The sequence below is a fragment of the Schistocerca serialis genome, chromosome 3, assembly GCF_023864345.2.
Source record: "Schistocerca serialis cubense isolate TAMUIC-IGC-003099 chromosome 3, iqSchSeri2.2, whole genome shotgun sequence".
Taxonomy (NCBI): Eukaryota; Metazoa; Arthropoda; class Insecta; order Orthoptera; family Acrididae; genus Schistocerca; species Schistocerca serialis.
The window spans coordinates 876,480,253-876,500,643 of record NC_064640.1 but is presented as its reverse complement, the minus strand read 5'-3'; the positions used below and the strand labels follow the sequence as shown (position 1 = coordinate 876,500,643).

The window sequence follows — 20,391 nt, the reverse complement described above, 5'->3', positions numbered from 1 at the left end:
TTTCTTTTGTTTCCTTCACTGCTTGCTCAATATACAGATTGAATAATATCGAGGAGAGGCTACAACCCTGTCTCACTCCCTTCCCGACCACTGCTTCCCTTTCATGCCCCTCGACTCTTATAACTGCCATCTGATTTCTGTACAAATTGTAAATAGCCTTTTGCTCCCTGTATTTTACCCCTGCCACATTCAGAATTTGAAAGAGTATTCCAATCAACATTGTCAAAAGCTTTCTCTAAGTCTACAAATGCTAGAAACGTAGGTTTGCCTTTCCTTAATCTAGCTTCGAAGATAAGTCGTAGGGTCAGTATTGCCTCACGTGTTCCAACATTTCTACGGAATCCAAACTGATCTTCCCAGAGATCGGCTTCTATCAGTTTTTCCATTCGTCCGTAAAGAATTTGCTTTAGTATTTTGCAGCTATGGCTTATTAAACTGATTGTTCGGTAATTTTCACATCTGTCAACACCTGCTTTCTTTGGGATTCGAATAATAATTTTATTTTATTTATTTATTTATTTATTTTTTTTTTGTATCTGTCTCAATTTCTAATTTAGCTTGTGCTATCATCCACAGTTTCATTCCTTCATCGAATTTGATCATAACTGTAACAACTATTTTCGGCTCAATTTGCAAATTTCTCTCTATAAAAGTTGTTCCTTAACAGAGACTTCAACAACTGAACAGGTTATGCCTTCAAACTCTTGCCTCTAGCCAGTCACCTCTGCAACATTACCATTTCACGAGTCACCGTGGATTTACCGACCGGCTCGACAACTGCAGAAACAGATCTCACAGAACATGGCAGCATATAGCAAACACCAAACAACTCGCACACCCTGCTCGGTACCAATGACATAAAAATTCAGTACCACTTGAAAATTACTGCTAATTTCATGCTTGGCACTTTTGACGATTTTGATGGTATTCCACTCTGGAACAGTCATACTTGTTCTCAGGTATCAGAGTACCAGTACCGTCCTGTATCAAATTGGACAGAACCTATGTCATTTCTGACTATTATGTATGGAGCAAACAAATTTCACACACAGTGTACACTGTAAAGAGGGTGTGTGAACAAAAATGCTTTCTTCAGTACAGTATGGCATAAACAATTAATTCGGAGCCAAAGTTACAGAACATCCAACAATGGCAACTGCAGTAAATGCCAGGTTACTAGCAGTTTCCTCATGTGAACTACGGGTCAATATTGTGTCACATTCAGCCGCTTTGAATACTTGACGTATGAGGCTGCCGCAAATCAAATATGTGACACATGAGTTCATCATTTCCTGTGTGGTTGGCATTCAGATGAATGCACCTGCAACTGTCAGAAAAAGTGGGCAAGTTGATTCCAATAGTACGGCAATAAAAATTTTATTTTTAAGAGGACTGTTGATGCTGTCCAGTTAGCAGACAATTCAAAGTGTAACCTTTAAGGCAGTTTTCATTAAAGTTATCCACATAAATAAAATTACACTTTCTTAGCTCTAATCGAGGAGTAAAGATAACAACTGACAGAACAGTAGATGCAGCTAATCACACACACACACACACACACACACACACACACACACACACACACAGAACAACCAATAAGATAAGGATGTATGTCACAGGTACTTTACCTTTTCATCCTTTTTAAGAGACAATACTTTCTGCCAGTTATCCAAGAGAAATGGTCCAAAATCAGCATATGTCTGATGCATTAATGAACACAGTTGAACAGCAGGCCACACATCCACCATTTTCAACTTTGCATCGACCAGTGCCGCCGCTACTTCGCTGACGTACTTCGACAAATTTAGTGTCGACATGTCTCTTAGGAGGGATGGAAGCTGGCTTCCAGTAAATGTTTTCTGAATGAGATATAACACACAAAATTATCCTTTTTCAAATATTTTCTGGTAATGACATAAACAGAAAAAATGGAAGTGGGAAGGCAGTTATAAATGGAGAATGTTAGATATAGGTAGATAAATAAGCGAGATAGAGTATAGGAATGGTGGTGGAGGAGGACTTATATTAGGATCAAATATCTGTGTCCACAAATTTATGAACCAAAATGAGTGTTTTCACAATACTTAACATTTACATATTTAACAGTAAAATTAGACAGAAGTAGTATTATATATCTCCTTACAAACAGCACATTCGTGTGAATCCATATTTTAAATACTGGTAAATATACAATGAAACTTAGTACTCCTAGCTACTTTTAACAGAGACCCAGTGAGGCTGCAGAATGTTCCATGCCTGTTCCCACATATATTCTTTATTTATTTGTTTATTTATCTTTTTTTCACATGCAATTAAGTAATTTAATTTTTGCATATTTATATCTTGCATTTCTAATTGATCATGCACAACTTGTTCTCTTGCACAATTTGGGGATCTGTGATGTGTGTGTTTCGAGTGCAGGTGCAATGCGAGGGATGATCAATCGTTACTTTGTTAAGCACACATCATATTATATTATTTATATTAGTGCTCCTCTTGGAGCGGAGCTGCAAAATACAGTACCTGGGCCCTTCAAAACAGGGCCAGCGAGCAAGTAACTGCTCGGTGTTACGGAGTTACATAATAGACCATGGCCATCAGCCCATCCTCCTATGCCACTTTGTTGGGCCCCAGAAATGACAACATCTTGACGATGACTGACTGAGTGTTTCTATAGATGGGTTCTGCTTTGCTCATCTTGAGTGTTGTCTTGCTATTCCGCATATTTTGCTGATTATGGACTGTGGGGCACTCACAGCCAAGTGTGTGAGGACAATGCAGGGAACCACTGAAAAGATTCTCAGGGAATTTTCTTCCACCGTCTGGAAGTGAGCCACATGCAGGTTTCTCATAGGGGGGGCGGGGGGGGGGGGGGGGGGGGGGGATTGTTCAACGGCTTTCATGGGCGGTGACATGCAGCTCAAGATGGTTGGGTCCTGGGAACAAATTTCCACGGTTTCAATTGGCTTATCAGTTAACCCCTTTTGCTCACTGGCTGTTTCCTGTGCAAAATGTGCAGTTCCAAGGTGTAGAGAAAAGCAGAAGGAATTTTTCTCGCGGTCCCAGGAGTTTTGCTTTATTTTGACACTAGTTTTTGGACTTAGGCCATATCTCTAGTCACGGACAGTACTGGATGTATCTCTGGTGTGACCACGACTTCTCATTTGTGTCAGTTTTCCCATGAAGATGACAAGGAGGAGTCCACAGAGCCAGTGCACTCTAGCCAACAGCACCTGCAATTAACCACCTTTCTCCACGTCAATCACTCCAGATATGGTAGGGTGGCACTTGTGATGTATTTCAGTCCTTACAGGGCATGCACCAGACCACAACAAGGGAGGTTTAACCTCTGACCGTAACTTGAAGTGGCATTCTGATATACTACACTGACAGTCATGAAGTCATGCAGCTCCATCCCGCTAAATCAGTTAAACCTCATTCGTACTGTTTCTGCCTGCGGCTTAACCTTTCATGTCGCAGTTATCACATGGCACTATCAGCTATAAATATACAGAACGACAGTAATGTTCATAAAATCTTTCTATTTCAAATCTTTCCCTGTCCACGTACATTATTGGTATTTGTGCAGTTTCTACACTATTATACATCATTGTTGAGATTGAGAATCGTGTGCCCAGAAATTATTTATGGTCAGTATGTCACTCAAATTTTCCAGTAGGAGACTGGTGATGGGCTTTTTATTGAACTAATCGTGCATAAGTTTGAGGAGGAAGAGGAGAAGGAGATTAGTGTTTAACATCCTGTTGACAACGAGCGCAAGCTCGGATTAGGGAAGTGTGGGGAAGGTAATCGGCCGTGCCCTGCCAAAGCAACCATGCCAGCATTTGCCTGAAGCAATTTAGGGAAATCTCAGAAAATCTAAATCTGGACGGCCAGACGCAGGTTTGAACTGCCATCCTTCCAGATGCAAGTCCAGTGCACTAACCACTGTGCTATCTTGCTCGATGTATAAGTTTGTCTAAGGAAATCACATTTCTAATCATTTCAATTCAATGGGACTCGAGAGTTTTATTTCTGTTTGAAATTTGTGAACAAATTCAACTATTTACCAGATCAATACCCCTTTTATTTTTTAATAAATAAAATTCCCATTAACTGAATGCCCAACTTCTTGAGCCATAAACAAGTGGACAAGGCCCTTGCAAAATGCAAGATACTTAGTTAGTGTTTCCTATGCATCACAGTTGGAACTTCTCTCAAGTCAGATTGTTTCAGGGGGCAATTTTGAGATTATTCATGATCTGGGGTGGCAAATCTGTAAGGCTTGAGCATTTGCATACCATCTGAGAACTGAGAATTCGTTGAAACAATGCTTGAAATCTATCAGCACTGACTTCTAGTATAATTATGATCTGAACCAAGTGTTTTCTGAATCTTTAACACAAATCTATGTAATAGTAGGATTACACAGAAAAAGTATCATACATCTCCTTACTAACAGTACATTTGTGTACACACCCAATTTTTTACCCTTCCTCCCCCTCTCTCTCTCTCTCTCTCTCTCTCTCTCTCTCTCTCACACACACACACACACACACACACACACAAGCACATACGTGTAATGTTACTTTCAAAGACTATTAATATAAAACAGTAATAAAGAAACAAAAGAACTAACTAATTACACAAATTTCACCTCCAGTTCATCCCTGAATGAATTTTCACCTAGTGAATGATAATTCGTTATCTCGGAACTATTCAAGATTTTCAACACAGCATTTTGCATAGGAGAGACGATTCGTAATCTAATGATACCTTAAAAGTATCCTCATTAACAAATCCTGCATATTAATAATAAAAGAAATATTTAAAATACTGAGAAATATTCAATGGAAAACTTGGTACTCATAAGAGAGAACTTTTACAGTTGTGCAAGAAATTTAAAATGATTTGTCTGACTCCTTCCCCAGTACATTGTGTGTACATTATACTCCCTTGGCTCCGTAAATGATTATACATGCTCCAATCATATTCCTGGTAATCATAAGAGTCAACATTCCTGTTTGTCAGAAATCAAACACATTTTAACTGTGGGTTTTTAAAATTATGCCTTCTGCAAAATACAACGTTCCTTCTGTTTTTTTTTATTATTCTTTCCCCAAACATTTTTCACACTCGCTTGTTTTCTTCAGTTAGTCTCAATTCATTTCCATAAAATAGTATACAATTTTTTTCCATTTTGAGGCTAAAACTATGAACTGTGAATTTTTATTTTGTTGTAATTGTTCATCTGAAACTGAATTAACTTTAAATAAAGATGTGATTGTACAGGTTGTTTTATGTATTTTATGGCTTGACAGCATGTCACCTGTGAAATAGTTTGAAGAAGGTGTTTCCTTGTTCCAAGTGTAATAATTTTCCAGAGAGTAAAATCAGTGGATGTTCTAAAATTATGTTGTCCATCATATTGTATTTAGTGCGTTTCTTTGTGAGATGTAATTATATACAATTTGTTCACACCTTTTCACTTTAGTCTCATTTCGTATCACAAGTTTTCATACAAAAACGAGATTTAGGAAACTTTTTTTGACACATTCATCGAGAATTTATGTCACTGTCACTGTTCACTTATTCACTGTTTTATTTTTGTGCAGTATGGCACTGATTTAAAATATCTGATGCAACTATTTTGTGATGTACAAGCTAGGGTAGTACATACTGCACATGGGAACGATGGAAGGAGGCAGGGAGGAGGGTCGTGGAAAAGGGTTCTCTGAGGAAGTGTTTTGTACAATACATCAAATGTTTCAAACTGAGTTTTGTTGCAAACTGTTTTGTATTCATTCAAAACTTTCTATCTTCTATAATTACTTTCTGCATGTGGAAGTTCTGCTCTATTGTGAGTTTCTGGTAGAGACCACGGCACTGAAGTTGGACACTGAGACAGGCTTCAGTACTCAAATAGGAAACCAACACGTTATGTTTAATAGCAAGATGCACAGTAGATCATGCACATTGAAAAATAATTGGGTAAAGATTAAAACTAGGAAAAATCTTGTGTTTGGCAGAACACGCAGTTTTAAAAACCCACATATAATTTCTGAACACAGAAAAGTGTCAAGTTTACCAACTCACCTTATATTGTATTTATTTACTACAAGAAGATAAACTCACCAGTTTTCTTACAAAGGCTGTATTTTTTTTTAAGCTGGAATCCAATTTCGAGAAAAATGTCTCATCTGGTCTACAATTTGTAAGATTGTAATTGATTTTTCTCAGCTCATTTTTTACAAGTACACGAAGATGTGTCTGCTGGACGTAGGTTAACAAATTTCTCTGAAACAATGCAAAGAATCAATTAAATAGCATTTAAAAAATCAGGATGTGTATATTTAAAGTAAGGACTTTTTCTGTTAACATTGAACAAACTATAACATAATGGCAGTTAAGAATATTTTTATTCAGATGGAATTATCAAAAGCTTGCTTTCTTTCTTTCTTTTGGTTCAGCAGGAATGAATCTAGTGAACTGAGCCACCATGAATCAGCATTATTGTATTGGAAACTGAATTGTCCACACAGCTACACTACTTAGAACTACATTTTATTTCAAATGATAACAGCAAACAGTACTCTTAAGCAGTGACTTGCAGAGTATTTATGTTGTTTTAATGTAAAAATAAACTAATAAAGGAGTGCGAGGCAAAGAATAAGAACAAATTTATAAAATTTATACTTAAAATATGGAAATAAGCTCTAAAATAGCAGCTCAGTTTAAAAACATATCTCTGCCAGCCTAACATTATAAAGATATTCTTAAATAAAAACTTCTGTATCTTTTAAATCTTCTGTCTTGTATACATCTATAAATGCTTTAAAACTTACAGAACATCTCAAAATATTTTTAAAAAAAGTGAAATTGTTTTATAGAAAAGCCTCATTATAATAATTACATCCCACATTTGTAGCTACCATCCTCACATAACCCACAGAGTGTCATGGATCAAGAACAAGGTGCCAAGAGCTACACAGAACATATATCACAGAAGCGGTACACCAGTCCATGTGAGGCAAAAATTCAAACTAGTCAACTTACTAGCAGCTCAACAGTGGGTGACACCAGTGGATGAGCCAGCCTCCGATGTGCGCACACAGCCCCAAACAGCTTGTGCAGCCTGAATTATTTCCTACGTCCACCAAAACTAAGTTTCAGCCAGTCGAACAGAAGTGTAACTCTGTGAGATGACTATTTAGGCCCACGCCACAATGGCACCTGGCAGTTACAGCGCAACCACCTGCCTTGGAGAGACCTCACCTCGATGATGTGCTACCAAAATTGACTCCTCTACTCCTCACTGTCACAGTGAAATGGGACTTTGCCAATTGGATGCTGTCGAGTGGAGAGCACTTGGTATTATGTTTTTGCTACATCTTGTACACTTGCAGAGTGTCATACTTAGTGCCATTATAACAAACTTTATTTGTACATACTCTAAAGGATTCAATCTGTGACTTAATTTTGGTACTAAATTTATTCGAGCATTTACTCAGTCATTAAAATTTCTTTGTGTTACCCCCCCCCCCCCCCCAAGTTAGTTATTGTGTTAATACCAAAACTGTGAAGTTTTTTCCTGTGTTGCAAATAAAACTCTTTAATGGTATACCTGGTGAACATTTCATGTGATATAACCGAAGTAAAGGACATATCACAAGGGTATGTCACTGTCCAAGGTAGTGCTGAGTATCAAGCAAGAAGTACACAACAAGAACCATGAGAGGCTACCAACACAGTGGCACAACCACTCGCCTGGCTCCTCTCGGTTCTGTGTAGCAGCCTCCAGATGGCTCTCACAATCCAGATATCTTTCTGCTTCCACATGACATTCTTTAGCATGTCGTACTCTTCCACCAATACTGAGGACAGCCGCCAAATAGAGCACTGACAACCATGGACTGCACTGCTTCTTCCAGCAATAGGCAGATATGATGACGCACTGTGGTCGCACTCAACAGTTCCTATTCAATCGTCAGACAGTTTAGTTCAGTGTACACAGCCAGCTCAGTACAGTTCTCTGAAGACTAGATTCTGACTTACCAGTCACTACTTACTGAGTTATTGGACAATCAAGAGTGTCTACAACATTACTTTCAGCCACAGTGACAATATCAGAGACTGACTGCCAAGAGACAGGTAAGTTATTTGGATATCATACTATTATGCCCCAGGATAATGTCCTTGGCAGACACTAAAAATTCGATGAAGTCCTATGTCGGCAATTCCTGGAAGCCAAACCACCTGCCAATGACCAGCACACTGCCAGCTAGGGGGAAATGCTGAGCCAGTATTGCAGCACCATAGCATGATCGAGCACCCGAGTCTACAAGCAAAGCATATTGTCATCGCGGTAGCCAGGAAACACCATCATACTAGTATACTAGTGGCAAAGCAGAATGTCACAAGGAAGGCCTAGGCAAAATGCACAACAAGTATTTAGGCCGAACCAGCAGAAAAGAGCATCTGCCAGGTGAAATTGCTCAAGTCTGAAGCCACTAGCAGAGCTGATGAGGAAAAACCAGGAACAAGATGTCACTGGCACTCACACTGCCGCAGAGTGCACAGAAAGTGGCAACATAAATACTCCATCCTTCTTAACAAAAGTCTCATTTCCTGAGTGCTGATTGCTGACTGCCCAGCGCATAGTCTCAGACCTTGTCTCAGTTACAGACAACCAGCGAGAGAGGAGGCTTCAGGGGTTGACCCTCAGCAGACCTAGCTATCTTTGATTGTCTACAAAGCCACAAGTCGTCCTGGAAGGATCTCATTGCTGACAGCTCCAGTACCAACTTCCAAGGCAAAACTGACGGAACTGTCTTTACCCTGCAATCCTGCTGGAGGCTAAGCCTGCATGACCAGGATACAGTCTGTCATCCACCTTCAAGAGTGAGGGCCACTACTGCTGCTCATCCCATTCCTGTGGCAGACATCAATGCTGCTGGCTCCTGTCCCCTGAACAGGAGCTGAGGGCTGATCCCACATAACAGTGAGTACTTCAGGTGGATCTTGGAGCGTGTCTCCCAAGTGCAAACCTGTGCCATCAATGAGAGTATTTAGGAGATCAATACATAGAGCTGAAGGTCACTGGCATCCACAGGTCTATAGCTGTCCAGTGATGTAACTGCTGCTACCTGTTGCCTCGCTGTGCCTGTGGAAATGCAGGCTGAACACATGCTTGCGTTCCCTTGCTGACGAGTCTGCCGCTCATCCAGCCTGATTGTGGTGTGGTGTCTCATGAGACAATCCCGTATTACTGCTTCTTATTGTCAATATTCTCTCAGTGCTCTTGAGTGTAGCTAGGCCCTCACCACCACATCCTGGTTAGTGTTCTGCTGGTGACTGCTGGGGTTTGGGACCAGACCCCTATAATTGTATTATGTTTAGGACATCAAGGTTCATGCACAAAACTGTACCACAATTAAGTACTATTTTGTAACACACTATTAATACCTTTGTTGTTACATTTCTGTTCTATTCAAGCCGGTGGTTCAGTTGATAGTTATTGTGTGCAATCGACGACCACCACCACCACCTTTAAAGAACTATAGCAGTAAACCACTCTACTATCACAGATGTTTGGGCTGGATCAATAGTAGCATTCAGTTACAACACTCCCAACTGTCAGCAACCCAAGAGCTCATGGTAGTGTGCTTGGCAAGACTTGAAGAAAGCGAGACCAAAGACCAAACACAACCACTGCAAGTTAAGATGAGGCTGACATTTGATTGGAAAGTCGAGTCCTGCAACAATCATATGCAATGTCTGGAGCAGGACCACATCAGGTGTCAAGGTATCAGGTGATGTGGAATGAAAATCCTTTATCTTAGCATATGCAGGCCTCACTGCATTTCAACTTCAGAAACCGACATCAACTTGTGAACCTGTGACTCCCTCTTAGTTTAATGTTTAAGAAACACATGCAAAGTATTTTGACTTAAGTTAATGTTGTTGCTGCCACATAAAGATTTTATCAATGTTTCAGGAAGTTAAATCGAAGCTATAAAGATTGTATTACTCAATTACAGATCCTGACTCATGAATGGAAGTTTCATGGGAAAATCATATGCACACTCACTAATTCGCGACATGCTTATCGTGCACTCCCCTGTCAAGAAATTCACATAAACAGCCCACACATCCATGCAACCAGCATGGCCAGACCCACATAGCACAGAAAATGCACACTATTTGATAAACAGTAAGTAAACAAATATAGAAATACTAAATTAGAAGCTTGTTCATGCCATGGCGTAAACCACAATGGGGAAAAATGTTTATATCCCAACATATGTAATTCCTGTAAAAAGACTGGACACTGGGCAGAGGTGTGCAAAATAAATCACAACTGACAAAAACAGCACACACTTAAGCATACTGCAATGGTTAACAATAAAATGTCAAGTACACTCCATGTATAAATCTAAAAACTGTCAAGGACGAAACCTTACACAAATGCTATGTTTTCTGGGAATACAAGTCACTATCCAAAACTCTTAGAGTATAAGTGCTCATCGACTTTCAATTTGACTCAGGGTCATCAGTTTCAATCATTAACCTGCAGGCATACCGAAAATTAGGAATGCCGAAGTTAAAAGCTTTTCAAGGAAACCACAAAAATGTTGAATGCCAGCACGCAAACATACAAGCATTGTGTCGTACAGGTGCCAGATGTCAGTTGTGGGATAGAGTTCCATGCCTATTGCAGTTTGTCCGTCAATACAGGACGGTTAATGCTGCAAATGATGCTGGAGTTGTCATCCAATGATGTCCCATTCATGCTCAATTGGAGACAGATCTGGTGATCAAACAGGGCAAGGCAACATGTCAATACTCTGTAGAGCACGTTGTGTTACAACAGTGGTATATGGGTGAGCATTATGCTGTTGGAAAACATCCCCTGGAATGCTGTTCACGAACAGCAACACAACAGGTCAAATCACCAGACTGACGTACAGGATGGATCTTACGGGTGCTCAACAGCGAGGTCATCAGCGACTGACGTACAAATTTGTAGTCGGGGTACATGGGATAACCACAAGATTGCTCTTGCTGTCATATGAAATTGTATCCCAGATCATAACTCCAGACATAGGTCCAGTGGTCTAGGCCCCAGACAGGGTTGTTGCAGGCACTCACCTGGCCTCCTCCTAACCAACACATGGCCATCAATGGCACTGAGGCAGAACCAGCTTTCATCAGAAAACACAACAGACCTGCACTCCGCCTTCAAATGAGCTCTCACCTGACACCACTGAAGTAGCAAATGGGGGTGGTTTGGCGTCAATGGAATGCAAGTTACAGGGTGACCGGCTCACAGCTGTTCTTGCAGTAACTGATATGTAACAGTTCTTTGTGTCACTATGGTGTCAACTGGTGCTTGAATTGCTGCTGCAGGAACAATATGATGCACCACAACCATATGCCGAACATGATGGTCATTCCTTATGGTAGTGTCATGTGGCCACCTGGAGTCCAGTCTTCTTGCGACCGTACCTTCGGGTGATCACTGCTGTCAGCAATCATCTACGGAGCTACATTCCTGCCAAGTCTTTCTGCAGTATCATGGAAGGTACATCCAGCTTCTCATATCCCTATTAAATGACCTTGTTCAAACTCTGTGAGCTGTTGATCATGGTGTTTCCGTCATCTTAAGGGCATTCTTGACTAATATCAACTCGTTACACCCATCTAAAAGGAAACTAATGCTCTCAACCATTTTAATACATCTTTAAAACAAACCTGATTTGCATCCTCATAGTGGAACTACTAGTGCCACCCTTATGTGTTTAGAGTGAAGTTCAAATAGACATCATCCTCCAGATGTAGAAACACACCAACCATCTTTTGTTTATCTCAAACAAGTTGTTTTTGGTGTTGGCGTTTTTTTCTGTCGATGTATGAGGGCTGTTCAAAAAGTAAGGCGACTTTTCAAATTGCGTGCGATTATCGATTTTCTCTCTCTCTCTCTTTTTTTTTTTTTTTTTTTTTTGGTACACAGGTCCCAAACATATGTTCACAGTTTCAAGTGAACAGCGAACAGCCTTTGTTTGTTTTTGACAGATAGAAAGGTTAGACATGTTTTAGTGTGATCGGCAATTTTTGATTATTTTAAAAAATGGAGCAAAGAATTTGCATCAAATTTTGAGTGAAAAATGGAATTAAGTGCTCTAAAACACTTGAAATGTCAGTGGCATACAGTGAGCCAGCTCTAAGTAAAAGAAAATGTTTACAAGTGGTACAAGCTCTTCCAAGATGTCCAAGATGACGTCAATGGCGAAACTCGCTCTGGACGCCCCAGCACATCAACAACAGATGATAACATCAAAGCTGTGAAGACAGTTGTTTTGGAAAATCATCAAATTACCATACGAGAAGTTGCTGAAGATGTTGGCATATCGGTCGGCTCGTGTCATGCAATTTTTTTTTATTATTTGGGCACGAGACATGTGTCAGCGAAGTTTGTTCCAAAACTTCTCAATTTTGATCAGAAGAACCGTCGCATGAACACTGCTCAGGAGCTCTTGAATGACATCAACAATGATCCTGATTTTCTCAAAAGGGTCATAACTGGTGACGAAACATAGCTTTACAGTTAATCGTCCTCAGAGAGCCAAGACCAAAAAAAGGATGCCAAGTTCGATCAAATGTCAAAGTTTTGCTCACTTTTTTTTTTCTTCAATTACCGTGGCGTAGTGCAGCATGAATTTCTTTGCCTCAAGGTCATACGGTCAATAAGGAGTATTACCTTGATGTTACGCGCCGTTTGCGAGAAGCAATACCCAAAAAATGGCCGGAATTGTGGAAAAACAATTCATGGCTTTTGCATCAAGCAATGCAAATGCTCATTCATCATTGCTTGTGAGACATTTGCTGGCCAATAACAACATGACAATCATGCCTCAGCCATCATATTCACTGGATTTGGTCCCCTGCGACTTTTTCCTGTTCCCAAAATTGGAGAGACCTATGAAAGGACTAAGATTTTCAAAGATCGAGGAAATAAAAACTGCATTGCTAGAATTACTCAAGTCTGTACCAAAAAGTGCTTATGAGAAGTGCTTCGAGGATTGGAAGAAGCGTTGGCCCAAGTGTATTGTATCTGACAGGGATTACTTTGAAGGGGACAACACGAATACTGACGAATAAATAGTTATTTTTTCATAAAAATATGAAGTCACCTTACTTTTTGAACATAACTCGTATTTTTAAGAAAGAAATGGCTGTATATGTTATATCAGACTAAAAACCAGCAGAACACAGCAGTACAGCAGTACACATAAAAAGCATAAATTGTAAGAGAAAATGAAAGTAAATGGAGTTACCTGTTGTTCATCATCAATGTCGAGTGTAGTCTCTGGAAACCAGTCAGATGTTACTTCAATTTCCTTTACAGTCCAATTGGAGTCCAGTATTTTGTAACTAGTAACATTCAGGCAGTTTGTTTCTAAAAAGTACTTCATGGCTTCTTCAGGGCTAAGGGCAATTGCAGGTTTTGCTTCACTGTTGCCTTCCTCAACAGTACTCTGATGAGTGCTACTATCTGCAACTGAAATACCGTATGGTACTTCTTCAATGGCATCTTCGACATTTTGTTCAGATGAGCTGTTGTCGACATTATTAACGTTCTCTATGTCTAAACGTTTTTCACTAGCATCAGTTTCATCAGATGGAACGAGTGCCTTCTTATCATGAGAAACTGAATTGATTTCTCTATCTGAGACAATGCTGTCATAGTTAAAACTTCTATCTAAATCAAGGGAAGAAGCAGAAGGCAGTCCAGCTGATAAATTTCCATTCTGGGCTAGTGTTACAGACTTGCCCTCGGTAGTACTGGCAGCAAAATCATAATATTCTTTTCCTTTCTCCCTGCTCTCTGCATACATAACTGATTTTTCTGCCAATTTTACAACAAGGGCTTCAATAAATTCTCTGTCACACGGATCAAATGTATATTTCGGTGTATATTTCTGTGAATAATTTCCCACCTGTGAAGAATCAGAATCAGCACTGTGAAGTTTTACAGAGTTTGTACACTGATCTGTAACTGTTGCTGGTGGATAAATAACAGGATAAGACGGATCACATTCTTTCATAATATTAGCACTTGCAAGGTAATAAGCTGCATGATTAGGTACAGCATCTGATGCTGCATAATAAAATGAGTTATCCTCGGCATCATTATTGTCGTATCTGAAGTCTTTAGCATTGCACACATCTTGCATTGTGTGTGTGCTAAAAGTAGGTACATCATACATGGAATGAAATGAGTCAGAAATTCCTTCACAGCTCCCCAAGAAATCCTGTCTCAAAGGAACACCACCAAGTCCACTATTTTCTCTCACTCTTTCATTAGCCAAATCAACACCTGTCTCTCTATAAAGGAAAGGGGTACTGCTGTGTTCATGACTCATGCTGTTTGCAACTGCAGAATCGATATGGTCACAAAATTGATTACCTGAGTACGTGTAGTCTGTATCATAATACTTATTACGTGCAAACTCGTAGGGATCCATTTTCAATTTATGACCTGTATGTCTTTCAGTAAGCACTTGGACTCTGATGCATCACCAAAACATGCACAGCTCTGTTGAACGAGTTCGTCCACCTGGCCTGTAAAAGGCAATAACAGTTTTAGTGTGTCAAAAATTCCAATAATACATTTGTGCAACTATTAAAATCTCTCAGCAAAAAACATTGGAAATATAAAATTTTAAGTTACTTAAGATGTACTATTTTTGCCTAAGTTGTCCCGTATAAAATGCAGATAAGGATAACTTAACACTATGTACACTGTCACAGCTCAAAGATAAATTTAAACCTCACATTTTTCTGGGTACTGTTCTACTTGTGGTGGTATGCTATCATCGACTTCCCATTAGTAAATAGTTCATCTAGCCACACGTAAATGAACTTATAATTGAACATGGAATCTGAACACAATTACAAATGGTTCAAATGGCTCTGAGCACTATAGGACTCAACTGCTGTGGTCATAAGTCCCCTAGAACTTAGAACTACTTAAACCTAACTAACCTAAGGACATCACACACATCCATGCCCGAGGCAGGATTTGAACCTGCGACCGTAGCGGAACACAATTACAACTCAGGTTTTTGAAGTAAAGTTTCACACAGTGTCCAAATCACAATGCAAATTTGCTTCACCCTTATACAAAGAACTGACCAGCGACGGAAATCACTCCCCCCATTCCCCATTTGACTAGCAGATAGTATGTGGATGAAAATGTGTCAGAAATCCCTGTGTAATTATAAATTTCTCTGATTTTACAATTATGACCATTAAGCATGATAAATGGCAAAGGATGTAATGTGTTTCTTGATACATACTGGAATATTGGCTCTTGGAATTTTGAGAGTACCACTGACAAATTCACACTGCTTTTTTTGAAGTGTCTCTTACTGTGGTTTGTTGATCACTTCTACAACACTGACTAAACAAAACAGTCCAGCTATGGAGTTAATGTAGCTGTGCGCATAGTCAGTCTTACCACTCTCGACATATACGCTTACAGCAGAGTCGGTGAGAGAAGATCTCCGACAGCTGTCAGCACTGTTGCAAACTTTCAACTACCAAGTGCAAATGGATGCAGGCCAAAATGTGTCGCCTATAGAGCTGTGATGACACTGTGGCATTTCCATAAATATGTATATAAAACTTCATTACTCAACCAGTTAAGAAAGATATACAGAACAGCCACAGTGAGAAATGAACCCCCTGCAACTGTCAGGAATCTTCTTTAGGCAACTATGCTATAGATACTTCATGGTTGTCACCTGATTTCAGTGACTCATCACAGATCATTCATTCAGAAAATATCAGGTAATTTATTCTATTTACATGGTTACATTTTCATTTATATGTGTTTTGGGGTTAACTGACACGCTTTGCACTGTGAACTGATCACGGTTGATTGGTGCAATGGGGGTAGGGGTAACAGACCAAACAACAAGGTCATTCATAACATCAAGGAGACTCATAATAGTAAAAGAGAGAGGGCTAAAAATGTAATGGGCATCTTTTGTACCATCAATAATATAAGCAAGATGAAGGAAATAGGGGAGTCAGCAGATGGGCTCCTGGGGCTCTGCATGTGAAAGGAAACGTTCCACCCACAGCTATCCTACCACTGACCCATTATACTCAGGAACGTCAACTATTCAACAGAGTGCAACACCCAGAATGGATGCAGCAGCAAGGAGGCAAACTGAATCTACAAGTGATTAAAACAGAGTAAAAGAGGGATGAAAGAGTAGCCAGCTCAAAGAGGTAGGGTCAGGGAGCACCCAGACCCAACATACAGCAGGAGACACCCCATCCCCAACCACTCTGGCCTGCTCCACAGGTAGGTTTAAAGCCATATAACCCAGAATACGAGGTCTGTTCAAAAAACTCCAGAACTTTGTAAACAAAATTTTTCTACACTTACTTTTTACTTATTGTGTAAGGTCTCCTTTGAAATACTCTCCTGCACGGTTGATATACCATTTCCAATGCCATTTCCACTTCCGGAAGCAGTCTCAGTATACCTCCTGCTGGATCGCGTGAAGTGCTGTCTGCAAATTTTCCTTTATCTCATCTACCATTGCAAATCTTCATCCTTTCAACAGGGTTTTCAACTTTGGAAATAAAAAAAGTCCGCAGGGGAATGTGCAGGTGTGTTATCTTGATGCAACAGCCTTGAATTGTCTCACCACATTTCAGGCCATTTCCTTCTCACATTTTCTCTCAGGCATCCTGATTGTACCATTGATTAACACTTTGTCCACATGGCACGAATTCATGATGAATTAATCCTTCAAAGTCAAACAAAACTATCAGCATGGCTTTGACATTCGACCTGTGCTGGTCTATTTTGGTCTTGGAGAACTTTTCCAGACCCATTGTGAAGACTGAACCTTGGTCTCAACATCATAACCATAGACCCACATCTCATCACCAGTTACGATTCTCTTAAGGGACATCTTGTTCTCATTTGCATGATCCAAAAGCTCTTGACAGATGGTGAGGTGAAGGTCTTTCTGTTATTAACTCATGAGCCATGGGACAAACTTGGTGGCAACATGATGCATTCCAAGATGCAAGACACTATCCAACTGAAATGTTACATTATTCGGCAGTCTCTCTGTCAGTCAGTCTTCGATTGACATGCACAGTTTCGTTGACGTGCCTAACATGAGCATCATCAGTAGGCGTTGTAGGGCATCCTGAACAAGGGTCATCTTTAACTTCTGTCTGGCCATTTTTAAACCGTGTGAACAATTTGTAACAAGGAGTATGGCATAAGCACTCATCACCATATGCTTCCTGCACCATTTGGTATGTCTGTGTACAGGTTTTCTTGAGTTTCATGCAAAATTTAATGCAGACGCTTTGCTTCTCTAACTCTGCCATATCGAAATTCACTAAGTGTCCGGCACGATGTTCTACTCAATACAGCACTGAACAATGACTAACAGACATACAAAAATGAAACTTCCAGCAGAGAGAGAGAGAGAGAGAGAGAGAGAGAGAGAGAGAGAGAGAGAGAGTGTGTGTGTGTGTGTGTGTGTGTGTGTGTGTGTGTGTGTGTGTGTGTGTGCAACCGCATTTCGCTCCAAAACACCATAGGCGTGAAATTACAAATGTTCCGGAATTTTTTAAACAGACCTCTTAAAAATCACATTCATGCAGAAAATTGAGGACGAAGTCAACCACCTGTGTAACATCTACCAATATTAGAGGCAATAATCTGAAAGTTCATACTTAGCACGGCGCAAATCACACACGCTTGAATATTAAGCTCATGAAGGGCAGCACTGGCGCAGATTGCACACGCTTCAATATTAAGCTTGTGAAGATAAGTAATTAATTCTATAATAACTGTCAATTACATGAATATTACACCATAACGAAGTTAATCAGAGTCTGTTTTATATTATCTATTGAAGGTATCACTCGTTTCAAAGTATTTCTCAAAAAAAAAAAAAAAATATAAGTGTCCGTTTCCACGTACTTTAGATGCAGATTTACATACAAATTTAGGCCATTTCTTAAAGTATTAAGTGAAGAATTTAGGTTGTTTTCATTACACATACATTTAGTAGCACCGTATCTACTCGGGGAATTAAAGGTTTTATGTTCTATCTATTATTTCCTTTCAAAACGCATGAAGTGTGTATCGCGCATACACTATCTTAGGCCTAAGTTTTTGGGTATACAAGTTTTGATTTTTAACATTAGTTTAACTGCATTACGTTACTATATGTACACTATGTACTATATGTACATTGACTGGTAAGTGTTGCATGTGAGTTCATACATTCATATTGTCAGTGCACATAGGACAAACATGCAGAAACTTCAAAACTAGATATTCAGAACATCTCAGAGCTTTAAAAAGCAACAGCTCCCATAGCACATTTGCTGACCACCTTGTAGCCCACAATCACCACCCAACTACAATAGAAACTGACTTAAGAATACTAAAACCCAGCCACAGCCTATACAGTAAACTGACCATTGAGGAAAACTTCCATATACAGAAGGCAATAGCAGAAGGAAAACAGGTCTCTGCAAGGGCACACTATTTAACACATTAAAGGAACTTTACAAATAAAAACAGAAGAAACAGATAAAGTCTACAACACACACACACACACACACACACACACACACACCTAAGAAGCTGTACAGAAAAACACACACACACACACACACACACACACACACACAAAGATAAAATGCAAACAAAATTCAAATTTGGCGCCGAACTATCTGCTGAACAAATGAACACTGACTGGGCTCGGACATACAACAAACCACAATCACATTGTGTTTTGGTGAAGTGAAAAGTGTTTTACTATGTTATTTGTGGAAAATACTTGTTATAGTTACATGTGCATCACAACACCTCACCATGATGTGGAGAATGAAAGTGCTTGCCACATGAAAACGTAAGTAAAAACGAATACGGGCACTAAAACATCGCGACAAACTAAATTAAATTCTAGAAGATAGGTTAACTCCCAGCAAAAAACTTTCTCATCAACATTGTTCGATTGCAGATGACAAGCTACCTGTAGTAATTAACACACAAGTGATCCGGAAAATTCACGCACACCAAATGTGAAGGTATTTACAAAAAGAAACGATCTATTGTTTGAAATAAACGTCCACATAATTTTATAATAATTTAACAAAAATGTTCACATTACAGAATAAATAAAAATTAAAACCCACTGATGATGGCACAGTGGTGCCGAAACATGTTTGGGTACTGAGAAAAAAACGGTGTTTTGAATAACTGGTGGACCTCATATCCAACAATTTTAACTGCAAACATGGCCAACACAAGGAGCTGCAAATCAAAATGATAAATATTAAGAGAGAAAGTATTCATTGCACAAAAGCGTGTAGTCAGAATAATAGCTGGAGCCCACCCAAGATCACCTTGCAGACATTTATTTAAGGAACTCAGAATATTCACAGTACCTTCACAATACATATATTCTTATGAAATTTGTCATTAATAACCCATCCCAATTCAAAAATAACAGTGAAGTGCATAGCTAAAGCACTAGAAAAAAGGATGATATTCACTATTCTGGATTAAATCTCACTTTGGCACAGAAAGGGGTGAATTATGGTGTCACAAAAATCTTTGGTCATTTGCCAAATAGTATTAAAAGTCTGACAGATAGCCAACCAACGTTTAAAAGCAAATTAAAAGAATTTCTGAATGACCATTCCTTCTAATCAATAGATGAATTCTCAGATATGTAAAAAAATTAATCAATTAATTATTTTGTGTGAAGAAAACCTATATTAAAGTGACACGTTCCAAGTCATTACGAAATGTCGTATTCATGATCTATGGAACAAGCATTAGTGTATGTATGTGCCAAAAGGAGGGGGTATTCCACCAAGAAATAAGCTACTATCCACAAGGCTCCAAAATCACAATTTCAGAGTGGCTCATTGCACAAAATAAAACTATAGGTTAACCTGATATGGCAGATGTGGAGACAACATAGGAGTGTGGATTCCTTCTTGGAGAAGCAGAAGGGAAAGTACAATACTGCAGTAATGTCCTCAATTGTGTGGAGTGTATTAGATGGTGCAGTAGCCCACCAGATGTCATTCCACTTCCAAGTGAGCAGAGATTGCATGTGCACCTGAAATCTACAGCCGGGATCAGCAAAGCGGATGGGGAGTGAGTAAGTGCTTCTCCAGTCAAACACTCCACCAGTTCATTCCCTGGGATACCCACAGGACTTGGAACCCAGAGAAAGATAACTGAGCAAGGCCAATGAAAAGGTCATAAATATCAGAGACCAAATGGTGGCACAAATACCATTGGTCAATAGCCAGGAGAAT

At 39.5% G+C, this 20,391-nt stretch overlaps 1 protein-coding gene across 4 annotated transcripts in view; it reads right to left on the bottom strand.

Moving 5' to 3' along the window:
* Positions 1-20,391, bottom strand: part of LOC126471067 (regulator of nonsense transcripts 2-like) — a 235,293-nt gene that overhangs the window by 174,785 nt on the left and 40,117 nt on the right. For all 4 annotated transcript variants that reach the window (XM_050099136.1, XM_050099135.1, XM_050099138.1 and 1 more), the window contains 3 exons: positions 13,338-14,625; positions 6,136-6,297; positions 1,629-1,859 (listed from right to left, as the gene is read on the bottom strand). In XM_050099136.1, coding sequence (XP_049955093.1) covers positions 1,629-1,859; positions 6,136-6,297; positions 13,338-14,528 — 1,584 coding nt within the window. In that variant the 5' untranslated portion in view covers positions 14,529-14,625. The remainder of the gene's footprint in view (positions 1-1,628; positions 1,860-6,135; positions 6,298-13,337; positions 14,626-20,391) is intronic.